The sequence below is a fragment of the Trichechus manatus genome, unplaced genomic scaffold (assembly GCF_000243295.1).
Source record: "Trichechus manatus latirostris isolate Lorelei unplaced genomic scaffold, TriManLat1.0 scaffold00245, whole genome shotgun sequence".
NCBI lineage: Eukaryota > Metazoa > Chordata > Mammalia > Sirenia > Trichechidae > Trichechus > Trichechus manatus.
Genome location: NW_004444181.1, coordinates 2,335,001 through 2,356,193, shown reverse-complemented (window position 1 = coordinate 2,356,193; position 21,193 = coordinate 2,335,001). Strand labels below are relative to the sequence as shown.

Genomic DNA, 21,193 nt, shown 5'->3' with positions numbered 1-21,193 from the left:
GTGTGTGTGTGTGTGTGTGTGTGTATACAGTGTGTGTATACATAAATACATACACTTATAAAAATTGAGATTATCCACTATTATCTGACTTTTATGGATTTTCATTTAAACAGTACTTTTGGGACATCTGTCCATATCAGTCTACAGAGCGGCTTCTTACTCTTTTAACTTCTGTATAATAGTCTAAGTTCTGGATTTATAGTTTCTTCAACCCTTCCCCCATTGATGTTATTTTGCTTGCTTCCATCTCCTGCTGTCTTCAGCATCCCTGTACATTTTGTGCAGGTGCTTCTGCAGGATGGGTTTCTAGATGTGTATTGCAACCAAAGGCACGCATGCTCCTTTTAAACGTGGAGAGCTGTGAACCAATTGTTCTCCAAAACAACTGTGACTATCATGGCCCCCCAAACCATTTGAGGCCCATGTTTTGGAATTATTTTTACTGTCTAGTTTGTTTAGGGAGTTGAGACTTTTCCCTTGAAGTCTGTTCAGTAGGATGGCAGGTGTGAGGACAGATGAGAGAGTGAGGCACAGGTGAGAGAGAGTTGACTGTGTACTGGTTCGTGTTTGGAGGCAAAAGGGCTTCCTAATAGGACTGGAATCTCCACTTAAAGTCTAATTGCTGATTTGCTACCTCACTGTAGAGATTAGTTCCTTTTGTTCTAGCTAAATTAGCTGTCAGGAAAAAAGTCCTGAAATAGATTTAAGATACAAAATTTAAGCATCGGCAGAAGAACTAGATGGTGCCCGGCCACCACCAGTGACCACCCTGACAGGGAAAACAACAGAGAGTCCCTGACAGAGCAGGAGAAAAGTGGAGTGCAGAACTCAAATCCTAGTAAAAAGACAAGACTTAATGGTTTGACTGAGACTGGAGGGACCCCAGAAGACATGGCCCCCGGACTCTCTGTTAGCCCAGAACTGGAACCATTCCTGAGGCCAACTCTTTAGACAAAGATTAGACTGGACTATGGGACATAAAATGATACTTGCGAAGAGTGTGCTTCTTAGCTTAAGTAGATACATGAGACTAAATGGGCAGCTCCTGTCCGGACGCGAAATGAGAAGGCAGAGAGGGTCAGGAGCTGGTTGAATGGGCACGGGCAATCGGGTAGAAAGGAAGAGTGTGCTGTCAGTATAGGAAGAGCAACTAGGGTCACATAACAATGTGTGTATAAATTTTTGTATGAGAGACTAACATGAATTGTAAACTTTCACTTAAATCATGACAATTAAAATAAAAAAGTGTCAGTCTATAAACATAAATAATATGCTTCAAAAATTGTGCGATACCTTCTGATTCTTCCCTAGAGAGCAGTGTAAATGCTGAAGAGTATCATATTTAATGTTATATTCTTTAAGTAGCAGTATAAGAAAAGAGAGAAATGATCGCTTGAAGGTTAAAGTATCATCACTCTGGAAAAGCCACTCAATTAAAAAATAAATAAATATATAGAGAGAGAGAGAAATTTTTTTAATAGACAGTTTTACCTTTCTCTTCTTATTTCTTTATGTCTTTATTTTACCCTCAGCCAGTTTCCTAATTCATATTTAAAAGAAAAAATTAAACAACTTTTTTGAACCCTGAAGGGTCTAAGTGCATAATACAAAGTGGCTTCAAAAGCCAGCCTCCACAAAGAGCAAGGTGGTCCAGCGACCTATTCTTTGGGCTCTCCCAGCCCTATCCTTTCGCCCTTATTTGTGTATCTTCTTAACTTTATTATATACTTTTACCCAGGGACTATCTTGGTAGAGAGTTATTTTTAAAAACGGGAAAGACAAGTTCATGGTTTGCCCAGTTTAACTGATCTGGAATCCCTTGGTCTTAAGAGAGGCACAATTCAAATTTTCCTTTCTTGCAGAGTCCGGTGAAAGACAACAACGGGGAGATCATTTTAGAAACAAAGGCTGTGATTCCGGGCAATGAAGATGCTCCATTTCCTCCCCTGAAATCTGAAGACAGTGGGATTGGGCTGAGCGCGTCATCGCCAGAGCTCTCTGAGCATTTGAGGGTCCCCAGGGTCTCCCCAGAAAGAGATGACGTTTGGAAGAAGGGTGGGAGCATGCAGCACACCTTCCATTGCATCCAAGAGCTCATCACAAACTTTGCCAACAAGAACATTTTTGGGGTCCCACTAACCACATCTGGAGAAGAAGGCAAGTCAGAAGAGCCCGTAGGCAAGAGGGACAAGAGTGGGACACAGGATGCCATCGCTGAGGATACCAGCAGGAAGAACTCATGGGACACCAGGGCCATCACTGTGCCCCAGTTCAAGCAGATGCTTTCAGACTTGTTCACGGTTCGAGGGTCTCCATTTAAGATGAAAAGTTTGACATCACCGTCATCTTTGCCCAGTAGCCCTGGCAGGAAAAAAGAGGGAGACTGGGATGTTGCCCAGGTGGTCATTGACCTGGGGGGCTCACGGGAAGACTGCAGGGGGGCCTTCGCTGCCGCCTGCCACCTGCTGCTGGACTGCGCCACCTTCCCCGTCTACCTGTCCGAGGAGGAGATGGAGCAGCTCTGCCAAATGCTCTTCCAGCCTCCTGGTGAGCGGGCGGCCCTGTGTCAGGTCTATTTTTGAAATAATGCTGCTGCTTGTTGTTGTTAGCTGCCACGGAGTCAGTCCTCACTCATGGTGATCCCACGCACAACAAACGAAACGCTGCCGGTCCTGTGCCGTCCCCATGACTGGTTGTGGATCAGACCATTGTGATCCATGAGGTTTTCATTGGCCGATTTTCTGAAATAGTTTGCCAGGCCTTTCTTCCCGATATTACGTACACGAGTGATATTTACCGACTAGCTAAAATTATGTTTCCCAAGAAGGGACTCTTGGCCGCATTCATTTCATTCCTTATTATAGTTAGTTGTGTACGTTTTTAATTGACGTCTCACTGAATTGCAGGTTGTAAGGGTCGGGTCTGTATTTTTAAATGTTGGATGACCCGCACGGCCCATCATAATGCCGGAACGTGAAAGGTACTTAAAAATAATCGGTAAATAATTTTTTTCATGGTATCTATTGCTAAAGGTTTATATAAGGCAGAGAACACTAAACAAAAAAGGGAACGAGGGGAAGGAGGAATTCAAGAAAGACTGATCAGAAAGGCAGGCACTTTGGGCAAAGATCTCCTCTCCTGTAGTCATTAAATTTCACATAGAGTTTGTCTCTTGGCTCTCATTAACTGCAGATGACAATATTTGGAAAAACATTCAGAATTGATACATTCAGAGTATTTTTAGTCTCTGTTAAAGCTAATCGGAGGGCAGTGGTGGTTCGGTAGTCGAGTTCTCCCCTTCCATGCAGGATACCCGGGTTCAGTTCTCAGCCAGTGCATCTCATGGGCAGCCACCACCCATCTGCAGTGGAGGCTTGCATGTTGCTGTGTTGCTGAGCAGGTTTCGTTGGAGCTTCCAGAGATGCACTAGGAAGAAAGGCCTGGTGATCTACTTCCAAAAATCAACCAGTGAAAACCCTATAGATCACAATGGCCTGATCCACAACTTATCATGGGGATGGCACTGGACCGGGCAACATTTCATTCCATTGTGCATGGAGTTGCCGTGAGTCGGGGACCAACTCCATGGCAGCTAGCAGTGACAACAACAAGGCTAATGGCATGTCCTCTACTGCAAAGAGAGCCTCCGGAAAACATTTTCAACTCTACCCGCAAAATGTGAATTTTAGTGTATGTAAAACAGAGCCATGGTGGCGCAGTGGTTAAGTATTCAGCTGCTAACCAGGTCGGCAGTTCAAATCCACCCCGTGGGGCAGTTCTACTCTGTCCTGTAGGGTCACTATGAGTTGGAATCCACTCAATGGCAACGGGTTTTGGTTAAACATTAAAACAGAGGCCTGGTGGCACAGTGGTTAAGTGTTTGGCTGCTAAGCAAAAGGTTGGCAGTTCATATCCACCAGCCACTCCTTGGAAACTCTGGGGGGCAGTTCTACTCTGTCCTATAGGGTCACTATGAGTCAAAATCAACTCGGTGGCAGTGGTTTTTTTGGTTTTGGAAGCATTAAAGCAAACAAACCAACCAAAAAACATTTTAAGAAATCTGTAAGCCCTTAGATTAACATTTGCAATTTTTAATATTCTGACAAACCTATGAAACCAGCCTGAGTCTCGTTTTTTCCTCTGGCCTGAATGACGACAGCGTCTCGGTGCCACCGCCAAGAGGTGAGCACACTGCTGGCCAGGCGACTTCCAGGCTCCAAGGGCGCTGTAGAATCTGAAAGCCGGGGCGCCACTCACATGTGGTCCTGTTTGTTTCAAGTGTGATTTCTCTGACTGGCTTCCTTCCAGGAGAGTGTGACCCCAGCTTTCCGTCTTGGATGAAGTCCCTTATGACCACTGGCTGCTGTGTGGCCGACTGCTACCTGCAAAATGTGGCCATCTCCACGCTGCTGGAGGTGATCAACCATTCCCAGTCGCTGGCACTCGTCATCCAAGACAAGATGAAACGCTATAAAAGCTCTGGACACAACCCATTTTTCGGCAAGCTGCAGATGGTTACAGTTCCTCCGATTGCTCCAGGGATATTGAAAGTCATTGCAGAGAAAACAGACTTCTACCAGGTATTTCCCATGTCTTCCTCAGACCTTTTATTGAAAGTCATCCCCGAGGTGGTGGTGGTTGTCAGTGGTAAGGAATATGGCGGCTCCAGTGGCAACTAGAGAGGTTACTTGAACCAAAGACTGCCTTGTCCGTCTCTGTATCCCAGGGTCTCGGCCCAGTTCTAGCCCTGCAGTGACTACTCAGTAAATATTTGTGTTCAGATTTAGGCTGACCAGATTTCACATGTGAGGATTTTAAAATAATCTAACTAGTGCTAAAAAAAAAGTGTGTGCCCTGATTTGTAAGATTAAAAGCTTTGAGGTGATCTAGCCTCAGGAAAGAAGTTAAAGGATGACAGTACTTGTCAGGAGCCCTGGTGGCGCAGTGGTTAACAACTACAGCGGCTAACCAAAAGGTCAGCAGTTCAAGTCCACCAGCCACTCCCTGGAAACCCTATGGGACAGTTCTGCTCTGTCCTGTAGGGTCACTATGACTCGGAATCAGCTCATCAGGGCAATGGGTTATGCCTTTGTGGGTGCCCTGGTGGCACAGTGGTTAAGAGCTTGGCTGCTAACCAAAAGGTCAGCAGTTCAGATCCACCAGCCACTCCCTGGAAACGCCATGGGGCAGTTCTACTCTGTCCCATGGGGTCGCTGTGAGTGAGAATCGACTCGATGGCAACCGGTTTATTTGCTTACTTTGTCCCCGAGAAAAGATGGACAACACCTGCTCACCATCTCCACAAATAATCTTTCTTAAAAAAACAAACCCTTTGCCGTCAAGTCGATACCGATTCACAGTGACCCAAGGCATGGCTGGTGGATTTGAACTGCCGACCTTTTGGTTAATAGGCAAATGCTTAACCACTGGACCACCAGTAAGAAAATACTTTGAAGTTACATACTGTAAGGTTCATTTGATTGCAGGAAGCTGAAAGCTATTCTAGCTACCTCAGGATAAGATTGAAGTTCATGACAAAGATGGAGAGAAAACCAAACCAAACCTGTTGCTGTTGAGTTGGCCCCTGGCTCATGGCAACCCCATGTGTGCAGAGTAGAACTGCCCCGTATTGTTTTCTGGGCTGTGATCTTTATGGAAACAGATTGCCAGGCCTTTCTTCCATAGTGTTGCTGGGTGGAGAGAGCTCATGCAACTCAAAGGGCGGGAGTGGAATGCAGCTGGTTCTCCTGGTGTCTAGACTGGGAAGCTGTTAGACCCTGGGGCTGCCCTCTCTGTCTGGGCACTGACGCGGCAGGCACGTCTGCTCACTACCAGCCAGGGTTCACCTCACTTTTGATTGCTACCTTGGTCTTAAGTCTGCCTTATGACCCTCAAGCTTGGTTCCCATAGCTAATGACTCTTAACATCTATTAAACAGCCTGTCTGTGAAGCACCTTTGGGTCAGGTGTCTTCTGCTTGTCCCGTCTGCTGTAGCATTGACAGGTTCTGAGAGGGCAGGCGCTCGGGGGTCTGTGAATGGAACGAATTTCCCCTGCAAGGGGTAGGGCGGCAGACACGCTGAAAAGTCTGAGACACTAAGGGATTTTATTAGACATTTTAAAATTGTGCGTGTGAATGAGGTATAATTGTTGTTTGCTTGTCTGTTTATTTAATGACTTGGCTGGATGATTTTAGCGGTGTGTTTGCCATGTGAAGCTGTTGGTGGGCTCCTTGGGGAGTGCAGCCTTCTGTGGGCACAGCCATCCTGGGCTGATGGTGGTTTTCGCAGAACTCTTTGTCTCTTCCATGATCTCTCTGTTAAGCTCCACTAATTACTAGCTGATTGCTCTTTTGCGATCGACAGTGTCTTGAGGCATAAATCACTCCACACTCTGATCCAATTAAATTCAGATCCCTTTGCAAGGGTAGTTTCCCCCCACCTCCTTGGCTTTTTTTTTAATTGTGCTGTAAGTGAAGTTTACAATTCAAGTTAGTTTCTCATACAAAAATTTATACACACTGTTATGTGACCCTAGTTGCTCTCCCTATACTGTGACAGCACACTCCTTCTTTCTACCCCAGATTTCCCATGTCCATTCAGCCAGCTCCTGGCCTTCTCTGCCTACTCATCTCACCTCTAGACAGGAGCTGCCCATTTAGTATTAGGTATCTACTTGAGCTAAGAAGCTCACTCTTCACGAGTATCATTTTATATCCCATAGTCCAGTCTAATCTTTGTCTGAAGAGTTGGCCTCAGGAATGGTTTTAGTTTTCGGCTAACAGAGAGTCCAAGGGCCATGTCTTCTGGGATCTCTTCAGTCTCAGTCAAACCATTAAGTCTTGTTTTTTTACTAGAATTTGAGTTCTGCACTCTACTGTTACCCCAATAATGTGGATTGGAGCCGCTTGCCACAATAGCCAATTCTGAGACAAGGGTGAGGTGAGCGGCAAGAGGTTTATTATATATCGATATATAGGAGACAGAGGGGAATAGATTCCTCCAAAAAACCCATCTCCCCCGCTGGAGATCGGCTGAAGGTTTTTATAGGGACAGGATTATGTATCTTAGAAGTTTGTGTTAGTTTCCCCCTGAGGTGGTGATGTCTTAGATGAGTTAATCTTCTACTGGTGTTTTTGGGGGTTATCTGGTGACATCCTTGGGGATTATCTGGCGACATCCTGGTTTTTTCTTGCCACAGGATGGGTGCTTTGTTTGGTTTTTATCCTTAGATCATTATCACTTGTGCTTCACTCTCCAAGGAGGAACATCGGTTAATCTTAAACCTTTTGTAGAGACTGGAGAAACAAGATCATGAGACAGTGTGGCGGTTAGTAATGGGGAGTAAATAATAGTGAGCCAGGCCTGTGCAGCCTCTTCCACTACTTTTCTTCCGCTCCATCAGGGACTCTGTTGTGTTCCCGGTCAGGGCGGTCATTGGTGGTAGCTGGGCACCATGTAGTTCTTCTGATCTCAGGCTGATGAAGTCTCTGGTTTATGTGGCCCTTTCTGTCTCTTGGGCTAATATTTAATTTGTGTCTTTGGTGTTCTTCATTCTCCTCTACTCCAGGTGGGTTGGGACTAACTGATGCATCTTAGATGGCTGCTTGCTAGCTTTTAAGACCCCAAATACCACTAACGCAAGGGTAGTTTTTGAGGCCAGTCGTTGAGATTCATTCTACCTAGAGGAACTCTTCTTGGCTATCTCTTTCCTAGTCCTAAGGCTTAGCTTGTTGCTCTCAGGGAGCTACCAGCCTCCTCTTAATGGCTTACCACCCAAATAGCCATTGTTTCTCAGAGTGCTCTTAGGCTTCACCTTTCCCATGCTCTGTTCCAGATAAAGTCATTTCCCCCGGGGGGGGCTACAGAGCTCTCTGTTCTATGGCTGCCTTTCCCCTGTGCAAAATCTCTGCACTGTCAAATGGTCCGTTTCTATTAGAGTGACATCCTTCAGGGTGCTGGGCAAGGGCCATAGCCTCTGGTCTTCTGGGCCCACAAGGGACAGTCCAAAAAAAACCAAACCCATTGCCATCCAGTCAATTCTGACTTATAAGGACTTTGGAGCCCCCGTATTCTGGGGTAGAGCCTCTGCCTAAGAATGGTGGCTGGGTGGAGGGTGGGAGCCCTCTTAACCACACTCACCAAGAATTTAACTTCTGCAGCACGGAGCAGGGAATGAGAAATGGCTGGTGTCCGTCCCTCCTGGGGAGATACAGAAGCCCTGACTGGGAGCCACAAGGACAGGGAGCCCATCTTCTTGGTCACACTCACCTGGAGTGGAGCTTCTGTCAAGCTGAGTTGGGGATGGCGAAGGGAGCAGGTCATGGGTCAAATGTTTCAGACTCCCTGTTCTTACCAAGATTTAGTCAATTTTCCTAAATCAGTGTGTCTTCATCTGCTGTATGCCATGAGAACAATTTCCAGAAACTTTAAATGGTTCGGTTTTTAAACTGGTTTATACCAGTTGTGGGTGTTTTGCTGGGGGAGGGTCTGTGGAGATCCTCACTCCAATCCTGACTCATTCTGACCCTCGCGCGCGCCCACTTTGACCCCTGCGCGTGTGCTCACTTGGACCCCTGCATGTGCTCGCTTTGACCCCGGCGCAGTAGAGCCATCAGTAGCGTTAAGCCCACGTGCAATCCCATTGCTCTCAGCTTTTCCTCCTGAGTGCACCTCCTCCTCTTTCTGCCAAAGTTGGCTTAGAGGGTAGATCTCGAATCTGTAGAACTTGAAGCCAGGAACAGCTCCACTATAGGCAGCGATGATTGGGCAGGTCTTTCCTTGGTCTTCTGTGGATCAGAAAGTTTAGCATAATTGCATTTTAGGCACAAGGAGGAAAAGAGAGGAAAGAATATAGTCCGTGAATCTTTGGGAAAGAATATTGTCATTGTTGTTAGTTGCTGTCAAGTCGATTCCAACTCATGGCGACCGCATGCGTGCACAGTAGAACCGTGCTCCACAGGGTTTTCAAGGCTTTTGGAAGCAGATCACCAAGCCTATCTTCTGAGGCACCTCTGGGTGGGTTTGAACTGCCAACCTTTTGGCTCGTAGTTGAATGCTTAACTATTTATGCCACCCAGGGACTCCTTAAAAGAATGTTAAAAGAATAAAAATAACAGCATTAACCGCTTCCTCCTTGTTTTGGTGATATAGGGTAGACTTCCCAAGTTCTTTCTGAAGCCTTGATTTTTATTATCATTCAGATTTCATAAACACCTGGGTATCTACTCCTTGCCTGGTCCTGCAGTATACTTCTATGTGTTATACAGTTCTCATGCTTGCGGGTAGTGTGACTGTGCTTGCCCATGTTGCCGATCTGGAAACTAGGAAAGGTGAAGCTGCCAGCCCAAGTGGCCAGGGTGTGGCCCAGTGCAGGGCTATTTCCAGATCTCCACCTGGGCTGCTGGCCTTTTTCTCATTCCCACAGAGCAGCTCACATACCAGTGTTCTTGCTGCCCAAAGTGCAGAAGAGAATAAAGCCAGATTTATTGTTGTTATTAGTTGCTGTGAAGTTGTTCCCGACACATGGCAACTCTATGTATAACAAAACAGAACATTGCCATGTCCTGCATCATCTTTATTATTATTATTATGCGTTTGGTGAAAGGTTACAGAGCAAATTAGATTCCCATTCGATAGTTTGTACATAAAGTGTCGCATGGCCTTGGTTTCATTCCCCATAATGTGTCGGCACTCTCCCCATTTTCACCCTGGGTTCCCCATTCTGTATCATCTTCGTAACTGTTGGTAATTGTAGTGTTCTGTTGTGATCCATAGGGTTTTCATTGTCTGTAGGGTTTTCAGACGTAGATTGCCAGGCCTTTCTTCCTAGTCTGTGCAGAAAAGACAGTGTTATCATATAGGAAAAAAATGGACCAGAAAAAGAAGTTATTTGATCTAGAATGTGCCTAGAATATTACAATAGATGAGACATAAGTGTCTTCTGTAACATGGAAGATGCCCCCAGACAGTTCACCCTGGAAATGGGGACTGACCTCCTTCTGTACCTCACCTTTTTGGGCCTGCTGTGACCCCCCTGGGACTTAGAGAGGGGCTGCCAGAAATCGCAGATCCCAGAGGTTTAAAGGGCTAAGGTCAGGACTGGAGAGATGGGAGAACGAGATCAGGGGTGCAGTTTGTGTCCTGAAAGTGAGCCAAGCATCTGCCATCACATCACCACATAGCAAGTGTTATGGAGTGAACTGTGTCCCCCAAAAATGTGTGTCAACTTGGCTAGGCCATGATTCCCAGTATAGCATGATTGTCCACCATTTTGTCATCTGTTGTAATTTTCCTATATGTTGTAAATCCTAATATCTATGATGTTAATAAGGCAGGATTAGAGGCAGTTATGTTAATGAGGCAGGACTCACTGTACAGGATTAGGTTATATCTTGAGTCAGTCTCTTTTGAGATATAAAAGAAGCAAGCAGAGAGGAGAGGGACCTCATACTACCAGAAAAAAAAAAACAAGAGCCAGAAGGGTGCACATCCTTTGGACCTGGGGTCCCTGCACCGGGAAGCTGCCAGACCAGGGGAAGATGGATGACAAGGACCTCCCTCTAGAGCTGACAGAGAGAGAAAGCCTTCCCCTGGAGCTGGCACCCTGAATTCAGACTTCTAGCCTCCTAGACTGTGAGAGAGTAAATTTCTGTTTGTTAAAGCCCTCCTCTTGTGGTATTTCTGTTATAGCAGCACTAGATGACTAAGACAGCCAGTGTGAGCAAACCAAACCGGTTGTCATCCATTCGACTCTGATTCATGGAGACCCCATGTGTGTCATAGTAGAACTGTGCTTCATGGGGTTTTCAATATCTGATTTTTCAGAAGTAGATCACCAGGCCTTTCTTCCAAGGCATCACTGGATGGACCCAAACCTCCAACCTTTCAGTTTGCAGCCGAGCATGCTCACCGTTGGCACCACCCAGGCGAGGGAATCAAGTACATAATGTTTAGCTTAGGACTGGGTGCTCCTTGGCACCATTGCAAACCCACTGGACCTCCTAGCGGGTGCATCTCTGGAACCCCCATGGTGGCACAGAGTGAGGCCTGGCACTTGCACATTGAAGGACGCTTCAACCACCAGATTCTGGCTTCTGATTGATACCCTTTCTCAAAGTGATGCTAAGGTCTGGGCCAGGGCCTCAGTGCTCTTCACTGGTCAGTAACCTCCAGGTTTAAACTTATAAAGCTGCCAGTTACGTAGAATGGGGAAATGCATAGAGACAACAGGTTATTAGTGGTTACCATGGGCTGGGAAGAGGACGAGTAGGGAGTTATGTTTAAGGGTACAGAGTTTCTGTTTGGGGTGATGGTTTTGGAAATAGATAATGGTGATGGTTGCACAACTTGGTGAATATAATTAATGCCACTGAATTGTACACTTAAAAATGGTTAAAATGGACAACCAAGCTGTCCATCAGCAGGTAAATGGATAAACCAGTTGCCGTAATGGTATACAATAGAATACTAATGAGCAATGAAAATGAGCTAACCACAGATACACTCAGCAACATGGTTAAATCTCAGATACATTATGTGGAGCCAAAGAAGGCAGATGCAAATGATTATATACTGTATATAGTCGATTTATATAAAGGTCAGAACAGATAAAACTGATCTGTAATGATAGAAATCACGTCAGTTGTCTGGTGTAGACGGAGAGAGTAGAACTGACCGCAAAAGGAACTTTCTGTGGTTCTAGTTCTCAATCAGGGTGATGGTTACATGAGTATCTACATTTGTCAAAACATCAAACTATAAAACTAGTACGATTGAAGAACAGGAAAAATGGTTAAAATGGAAACTTTTTTGTTATATGTATTTTGACATGATGAAATTTTTAAGAACAGAGTTGCCTGTTGCTGGGATGAGTCCTAGTGGGTTTTGGCTTGGCTTGTTTTGGTGGTCCTCATTGCACTGAGGACCCTCACAAAACAAGTATAGGTGGAAGTCCACACACTGGGGCTGGGGCTGGACCGATGTGAGGAGGACGTGGCCGTCATGCCTGGGCTGACCCGCTCTCCCGTGTGCCTCCTCCTTGCCCCAGAGGGTGGCCCGTGTGCTTTGGAATCAGCTGACGAAGGACACCCGGGAGCACCACGTCACTTGCGTAGAGCTATTCTACCGGCTGCACTGCCTGGCTCCGACGGCCAATGTCTGTGAGGACATCATCTGCCACGCCCTCCTGGACCCCGACAAGGTGAGTGGTAGTGAACTGGCACCCCCTCCTGCAGTGGCCCCCTGCTGGGCTGGTTGGTAGCTCTCCATGCCCAGGGCAGGCTCTGGACTTCCTTCTGGGGCTCAGTGGGACTGCAGGATTTTGAAGCGTCTCTGGAAGCCTGAGCCATCCCCTTTAGAGTGTGAAACATGAGTTTGTGTCCATGTTAAGGCTCACGGGGAAACCTGCCCCAGTCCCCATGATGATTCAGGGCCCGGTGAGTACCTGCATGGCTTATCGAGCCATTGGCAAAACAGCAAATGGTTAACACACTGGGCTGTTGTCTGAAAGGGTGTAGGTCCAAGTCTACCCAGGGATGCCTCAGAAGAAAGACCTGGCAATCTACTTCCAAAAGATTAGCCATTGAAACCTTTGGAGTGCAGTTCTCCTCTGAGTTGCTGTCGACGCCACAGCAGCTGGTTTACAGAGTTGTCCTTTTCAGCCAGGCTCTCTTTTGCAGTCAAGTGTGTGTCCTGCTCTTGGAGACTCTGGAGCTGGCCCTTCTGAGGGCATGAGAATGCTGTGGATGCAAGGTGACCCTGGACACTGGCACCTCTGAGTCTGGTGTGCACTTTTACTCAAAGCGCATCTTGTTAACATGAGCACGAAAAGAGAGAGGCTGCAGGTTTTCCTCTTCCTTCTGGCCAAGCGAGGTGCTTGCTGCCAGTGAAAATACAGCATCTTTGCTGTGACTTCTGTTGAGACCCTCCATTGGTTATTTAAATGAGATTCACTCTGACTTAAAAACAGCTGTTTAGTTACTAAACCAGGGTTCACTCTGATTTATTTCCGGATCTAGGGGACACGGTTGGAAGCACTCTTTAGATTTTCCGTGATATGGCACCTGACGAGAGAGATCCAAGGCAGCCGGGTCACGTCTCACAATCGCTCCTTCGATAGGTGAGGCGTCTTCGTCATAATTTATCCTCAATGTGAAGAAAATTTTGCAGGGGCTCGGAGTCAGCGTGTTGGGCTGGGGGTGGGGAGAAAGGTGTGTGATTGAGGTCATGACCTGTTTTCTTGGTGCACACCATGACCACTCTACATGACTTTAAGCCTGAAACATGTGACTGCGTGTTAGAGATTTTCTTAATTTGTCAGGGGAGGGAGGAGGCCAGGCCTGCATCAAAATACAAAATGCCTCCGATGAGGGAAATTTGTGAGGAGACATAATGTTCTAGACCTCGACTGGAATGGTGTTACTCTGAGTGTAGACACTTTTCAGGTCACCGACTGTCCACTTACAATGTGTGAATTTCACTGCAGATACACTCTTCTCTAAGTTGTTTTTAAAAAGTGCCTGGCCTAGTCTCTGAAACCCCAGGTGTGGGGCCAGACATGCAGTGTTAGAGAGATGCCCAGCTGGTTCCGATGCCTGGGCCCCACCCTCTGATCCAGATTTATCTGGTTTGGGGTGAGGCCTGGGCCATCGGGGTCTTAAGAGCTCCCTGGTGATTTGAACGTGAAACCAAGGTCGACCCGGCTCTGGAGGACACTACCATCCACCTCGTTCTACCCCAGTGTCTGCTGTCTGCCCCGTGCCCGGCACAGGGGCAGTTGAGTGTTTGAGCTGATGGGGTGATATGGCTGTGTGGTTCTCACCGGCAGATCCTTGTTCGTCGTCCTGGACAGCCTGGCCTGCTCAGATGGCGCCATTGGTGCAGCGGCCCAGGGCTGGCTGGTGCGGGCACTCTCTCTTGGGGATGTGGCACGCATCCTTGAGCCCGTACTCCTGCTGCTGCTCCAGCCCAAGACCCAGAGGACCTCCATCCACTGCCTCAAGCAGGAGAACTTGGCAGGTGAGCACTCGGGCAGGGCCCCCGAGGGTCCCCTGGTGCAGGGAGGGGAAAATGGCGAACAGGGTGGACTCAGATTCACTGGACCTCAGCTGACCTGTGGTTACAGTTAGGAAACTTAAACACCCACTTCGTGGTTCTACTACATTCAGATGGTGTGAAAGTATATCCAATTCTCATTCTTTTTGGTAGTCATGTTCTATAAGAGGTACTGGTGGTCAGTGGTAGAATTTCCATCTTCCACATGGGAGACCCGGATTCAATTCCCAGCCAATGCACGTCATGCGCAGCTACCACCCATTTGTCAGTAGAGGCTTGCAGGTTGCTATGATGCTGAACAGGATTCAGAGGAGCTTCTAGACTAAGAGGGTCTAGGAAGAAAGGCCTGGTGCTCTGCTTCTCACAGCACCACCTTGCTGCTTCTTCTAATTGATGTTTTCCATTGACCCCAGGAGTGCTCTGCTACTTCCTAGTAGGAGAGAACTTTTCTCCACTGTTTCGTTTCCCTGGAAGAAGCTAGACACAGACTGCTTACCCTACCCTACCTCTGTAATCCTGTAGAAATCTGTTTTTAAAAATTCCTGTGCACTTCAGGCAGCTTGTCTGTTTCTAATATCTCATTCTTCCTCCTTTCTAATCTAGCTTAATGTTCACGGAATAGATTTGATGAAAGTTACATATTAAAAATGTTTGGCAATGCCAAAGACTTCTGGCTTTCACTTCTTTTTAAAGAGCCCTGAGTATTTAAAAGTGTTTAGTTTCTGATTACAGAAGTACTAACATGCTTATTTTTTAAAAGTTGAAATAAGGAAGTAAAAGACATAAGTGAAAGTCCTTTGTAATGCCAGCTGATAGAGCTAATTACTATCAATGATTTGGCAGATATTCTTCCAGACTTTTTCTGCACATATAGCTGCATATTGCTTTCGTTGTTAGATGCCATTGAGTCAGCCCCTAACTCATGGCGACCCCTTGCACAGTGGAACGAAACGCTGCCCGGTCCTGTGCCATCCTCATGATCAATTGTAGATCATATTGTTGTGACCCACAGGGTTTTCATTGGCTGATTTTCAGAAGTAGATCACCAGGTCTTTCTTCCTAGTTTATCTTAGTCTGGAAGCTTCACTGAAAACTGTTCAACATCATAGCAACCTGCAAGCCTCCACTGACAGATGGGTGGTGGCTGTGCATGAGGTACTCTGGCCGGGAATCGAACCCGGGGCTTCTGCATGTCAGGTGAGAATTCTACTATGGTACCATCACTATCTCTATATTAGATATAATCTCTCTTAAATGAGCTCGTTCTTTGCATACAGTACTACAGCTTGATTTCTGTCTTTGTTTTTATTTTTCTTCACATAATATATCCTGCACAGCTCCAGATCAGTACACACAGATGTATCTTTTTAAAACCCACACAGTAGTCATTGCCCGTATGAACCATGATTTTCTCAGTCAGCCTCTGACTGTGGATGTTCCGTTTACCTTCCACTTTGTCTTTACATATGATGTTTCAGTGTATACTCTTACCCTTATTATAAACTTGAAGCCCTTCTCCTGGTATTTCTGGAGGATAAAGTTCTTGAAAGGAAACCCCTAGGCCAAAATAATACGTATTTTTCAAATTGCCTCTGAAAAAGGTTGTGATATTTATGTTTCTTATGACAGTGTGAGTAAATTGACCAAGTCCTTCACCATTTAAAAGATCTGTGCACTTTGTGGGCCTACCTTCTGTTGATAATGGAATCTCGGTTATAGTGCCATGGTTTCTTGTGGATGTTTTATTTTTAAAATCAACCTTTCTGTCTGGTTTAAGACAAAGCTCACTCTAAAGTTTGTTCATCACCGCTAACCCTTCACTTCTGAAGTCCTCGGTCACTTTAATTTTCAGAAAACTTGCATCGTTGGTTCAACAGGAAGAAAACCTCATTCAAGGAAGCATGCGGGCCACCTGAGCTTCCAGAAGGCGGCTCCGAGGAAAACCTGCCTCTGAGTCAGTTCACCACCATGGACCGCGAAGCCATCTGGGCCGAAGTGGAGAAGGAGCCAGAGAAGGGCCCATCCCAGAGCGAGCTGAGTGAGGAGGACCTCCCCTGCGACACGGGCCTGCCAGACGGGCCCGCGCAGGGTATCCCAGACAGCAGCGAGCACACTGAGTCCGCAGACACGAGCTCCGGGCACACGGACAGCGAGAACACATCCTCCTTCTCGTCCCCGTCCCGCGACCCATGGGAGCTGAGCAGCGACGACAACTGCTGCGCCCCCATCCCTGTGGTCGGCAGAGCCTACGTCAAGCACCCGGCCCTGCTGACCACCGTGCAGTCGGAAAGCTTCAAGTCCAGTGCCAAATTAAGTCTGGTGCGCGTGGACTCGGACAAGACCCAGGCCTCGGAGTCGCTGTCCAGCGATGAGGAGGCCGACCTGGAGCTGCAGGCTCTCACCACGTCCCGGCTGCTGAAGCAGCAGCGGGAGCGGCAGGAGACCCTTGAGGCTTTGTTCAAGCACATTCTGCTGTACCTGCAGCCCTATGACTCCCGGCGGGTCCTCTATGCCTTCTCAGTGCTGGAGGCCGTGCTCAAGACCAACCCCAAGGAGTTCATCGAGGCCGTGTCCAAGACCAGCATGGACACCAGCTCCACCGCGCACCTGAACCTCATCTCCAACCTCCTCGCGCGCCACCAGGAGGCCCTTGTGGGCCAGAGTTTCTATGGGAAACTGCAGACCCAGTCCCCCAACATGTGCCCGCACTCCCTGCTGATCGAGCTCCTCACCTACCTGTGCCTGAGCTTCCTGCGCTCCTACTACCCTTGCTACCTAAAGGTCTCCCACCGGGACATCCTCGGCAACCGGGATGTGCAGGTCAAAAGCGTTGAGGTTCTCATCAGAGTGATGACGCAGCTGGTCTCCATGGCCAAGTCTTCAGAAGGGAAGAACGTGGAGTTCATCCACAGCCTGCTGCAGAGGTGCAAAGTGCAGGAGTTTGTCTTGCTCTCCCTGTCCGCATCCATGTACACGAGCCAGAAGCGCTACAGCCTGGCTACCTCCGAGCGCGACAGGGCGCTGCAGAAGGACAGCCTCTTTGAGGAGAGCCTCATCAACCTGGGCCAGGACCAGATCTGGAGCGAGCACCCACTGCAGATCGAGCTGCTCAAACTCCTGCAGGTGCTGATTGTCTTGGAGCACCACCTGGGCCAGGCCCAAGAGGAGGTGGAGAGCCAGCCCGAGCTGTCCCGCGAGTGGCGGCGGACCCTCGGCTTCCAGCAGGCCATCAGCGCCCTGCAGTACGTGCAGCCACACCCCCTCACCTCCCAGGGCCTGCTGGTCTCAGCCGTGGTGCGTGGTCTGCAGCCCACCTATGGCTATGGCATGCACCCAGCCTGGGTCAGCTTGGTCACGCACTCTCTGCCGTACTTTGGGAGGTCCCTGGGATGGACGGTGGCGCCCTTCGTGGTTCAGATTTGCAAGAACTTGGATGAGCTGGTCAAGCAGTATGAAAGCGAATCCGTGAAGCTCTCCATCAGGTACACCGTCCCCTTTGCTGTTGTTGTTGTCGTCAGTTGATGTTGAGTCAATTCCGACTCATGGCGACCCCGTGTGTCCCAGAGTAGAGCTGCTCCATAGGGTTCTCTTGGCTGTAATCTTACAGAAGCAGATCACCAGACCTTTCTTTTGTGGCACCACTGAGTGACTGCAAACCGCCCACCTTCCAGTTACCAGCCAAGCACAAACTGGCCACCCAGGGACCTACACAGACCCCTTTGGTGCTCATTGTTTTTAATTACAGCTTTTGTATTGAATAGATTCCAGAGGGTCATTTCACGCTAAGCAGAAACCTTGGTGTTGTCAAGAGGGGTAACAAGAAACTAAATACTCAGATCCTTTATGTTTAATTCCATGCAGCTACCCGGGTTAGTTCAGTGTTGATGGGCAAGGCACTCACTCTCTGCTATTTCTGCAAAACAGAAGTAAAAATGTGAATCACCTTCGCAGAAATTCTACAACATTTTCCCAAACTGACTCTGTGTATGTAAAATAGCACAAGAGATGCTTATCATTTTTATACTATTTCACTTTGAGAGCCCCAGTTTATTTAAGATAGTGCTCTTTGCCTGCTTTATACATTTATATATAGGATGAAAAACCTTTATGGCCTAGAGGGGGTGGTTGCCCAAAATGATGACTGTACTAAGTGCCACTGAATTGTTCACTTTAAAGTGATTAATGGTTAATTTTATGTGAATTTTACCTCAATTTTTATAAAAAGGCAAAAAAAAAAAAAGCAACCACATTCTTCAAAATTCTCAAAATGAGTTTCTCATTTTTTCACCAAAGCATGACCTCCAAGAGGGAAAACATTTCTCCGGATTATCCGCTTACTCTATTGGAAGGTCTCACAACCATTGGTCACTTTTGCCTTTTGGAACAACCCAACCAAAGCAAAAAGGTAATTTCATTTTCCTGGTTTCAAGGTAACTTCACTGTATTATTTAGTGTACACTGGGTCATGACTTTTCAAACCAGGGCCACTGGTGTGGACTGGTAACTGTGGTTTCTTGCTGCCCCTTCCCGGTCTCCTTTAGCTCCTGCCCATTGTTTCTTCTGTGGCGTACTGATAAAAGGTAAATCCCCTGGTTTGGTTTTAGGCTATATTTATCTGTTTTCCACATATTTTTTAGTTTCGTGATGTTCGTGAAATCTGAGTTGGAAGATATTTTAGTTGTTGGCTGCTCTACCCTCTCTGGGATTAAATTTCTGAATATAGCTAATGCTCTGTTTGTATAGTTGAAAATTTTCATAATTTGGAGCCTCGTACTCAACAATTTTTAGATGTCTCTCTTTGAAACAAAACTGTGGATTTAAATGCACAGGGAAGTGTATTTGCTTCTAGCCCCCCATGTGTATGGCATGCTTCAAAGAGAGTTCAACTTCCCAGACTTGATCCCACCAGTGACACCATCCTCACAAAAGGGAAACTGTCTCGCAGATACAAGTGCATGTCATGGGCTCATTTTAATTTTCTAGACCACTGCGGTAAGTGATACCACCAACCTGAGAAATGCCAAGAACGCCATTCTGGAAGAGCTGCCACGAATTGTGAACACCATGGCACTCCTCTGGAACGTGCTCAGAAAAGAAGAGACTCAAAAGAGACCCGTCGATCTCCTCGGGGCCACAAAGGGGTCCTCTTCCGTTTACTTTAAAACCACAAAAGTAAGAGACCTTCCTTTATGATTTTATTATTTCCTCTGTCTTGTATTATCCCACTAATAGCAAACATATACATGAATATATAGTCCAATAACTAAACAAAATGTGCTCAGTGAAACCCACGTTAGAAATCTCCAGTGTGTTTCTTACGAACCAGTTTCATGTTCATGGAATGTGAAAAGGGCACGAATTTTAGGGGCCAGAGGGGGAGCTGATGTGGGTTGATTTATGTCCTCCCCAAAAAATATGTTCAGGCTTTATGAGTGAGTGGCAGCCTATTTTCTTATATTTTTCTGCTTGCTTTTTTTTTTTTTTTTTTTTAAATAACTAAAAATTAGGTTTCTGGGGTATGGCAATGGGGGTACCTAGTGTCCTTACTGTTTCTTTAAAGCTGCTTTGATAACACAGCTAACCTTGATGCTCTGTTTTTAATGGTGCCTTTGGAACACGGGCACATTAGGGTGGGATACTGGGGTACCTTTGAGGTTTTTTATTAAACCTGACACACAACCATGGTTTACTCTCCCTCGGTTTTAACCAGCTCAGCCTCCGAAGACTCTTTTATTTTTTTTTTCCCATACAAAACTTTATACATACACTGTTATGTGACTAATTGCTCTCCCCATACTGTGACAGCACACTCCTCCTTTCCACCCCTGATTCCCCATGTGCATTCAGCCAGCTCCTGACCCTCTCTGCCTTCCCATCTCACCTCTGGACAGAAGCTGCCCGTTTAGTCTCTTATATCTGCTTGAGCTAAGAGGCACATCCTCACGAGTATCACTTTACGTCCCATGGTCCAGTCCAATCCCTGTCTGAAGAGCTGGCCTCGGAAATTGTTTTAGTTCTGGGCTGATAAAGAATCCAGGAGCCATGCTTTCCGTTGTTCCTCCAGTCTCAGTCAGACCGTGAAGTCTGGTCTTCGGAAGACTCTTGAACGTCCAGGCACACAGCTCAGTTTGACTGTGTCACAGTGTTCAGAATTATCTGACAGCGCCTAGCATCTTAGATGGGGTTGCAGGGCTTACACAGTGTCTGATAGCCCTGGTTGAATGGGGTGGCTCAGCTCCCTGCTGACCTGGGGCAAGTTCATTAACCTGTTCCTTCAGTTGGAAGCGTGATGCCCGGCATCATCCAAAGTGCTCTGCGTTTATCATGGTATTTAGTCCTCATGCTGACCCTCCAAGGCAGGTGCTATCATCATTCCCAAATTACAGATAAGGAAATTGGAGTGCAGAGAGAAGGAGTGCTTTGCCCATACTTGTGCATATAATAATGAGGAAGCTGGGATTAGACCCAGGCAGTCTGACGCACAGGGCTGCATGCTGTTAGGTAATGCAGTGAACAGGCAGCCTCCAGAATGTTCTGTAGGTTAAAGGGCACCCTATACGGGATATCAGCAGCATTTCAAACTGCTACAAGAACCACCCTAAAGCCCAGGTCTGCTCTAAAAAAGGTGTAGAAAACCCTTAGGCCCTCAACCTCTCTGAACCTCAGTTTCCTCATCTGTAAAATGAGGCTGTGATTGGTATCTCACCTTATGGGCTGATGGAAAGGTTAGTTATAACAATGGCTGATGCTTCTTGAGCACTTAGCTCCAAGCCCTCCCCAAAGGACCCAAGGGCTGGGACCTCAGTATTTTCTCTAGAGCAGCAGCCGTGGTGGGATGGAGAGGACACCTCTGCCCCAGGCTCAACAGGTAGCTGAGGACATAGTAAGCACTCAGCAAATTCATTCAACAAACGTTTGCTTCCTGCTGTGTACAGGGCACTGTGTGGTGGACTCCTGTACACTGCTGGTGGACTCTTGTCTGCTGGTGGACTCTTGTCTGCTGGTGGACTCTTGTCTGCTGGTGGACTCGTGTCTGCTGGTGGAGTCTTGTCTGCTGGTGGACTCTTGCCTGTTTGTGGACTCTTGTCTGCTGGTGGACTCTTGTCTGCTGGTGGACTCTTGCCTGCTGGTGGACTCTTG

The 21,193-nt window shown here is 47.1% G+C and overlaps 1 protein-coding gene across 1 annotated transcript in view; it reads left to right on the top strand.

The window, feature by feature from the left end:
* DOP1B (DOP1 leucine zipper like protein B) overlaps positions 1-21,193 on the top strand; it is a 145,101-nt gene that overhangs the window by 81,495 nt on the left and 42,413 nt on the right. The window contains exons 14-21 of the mRNA XM_023724416.1: positions 1,863-2,547; positions 4,309-4,580; positions 12,048-12,200; positions 13,018-13,118; positions 13,827-14,017; positions 15,906-17,535; positions 18,347-18,458; positions 19,037-19,225. Of these exons, the coding sequence (XP_023580184.1) occupies positions 1,863-2,547; positions 4,309-4,580; positions 12,048-12,200; positions 13,018-13,118; positions 13,827-14,017; positions 15,906-17,535; positions 18,347-18,458; positions 19,037-19,225 (3,333 nt within the window). The remainder of the gene's footprint in view (positions 1-1,862; positions 2,548-4,308; positions 4,581-12,047; positions 12,201-13,017; positions 13,119-13,826; positions 14,018-15,905; positions 17,536-18,346; positions 18,459-19,036; positions 19,226-21,193) is intronic.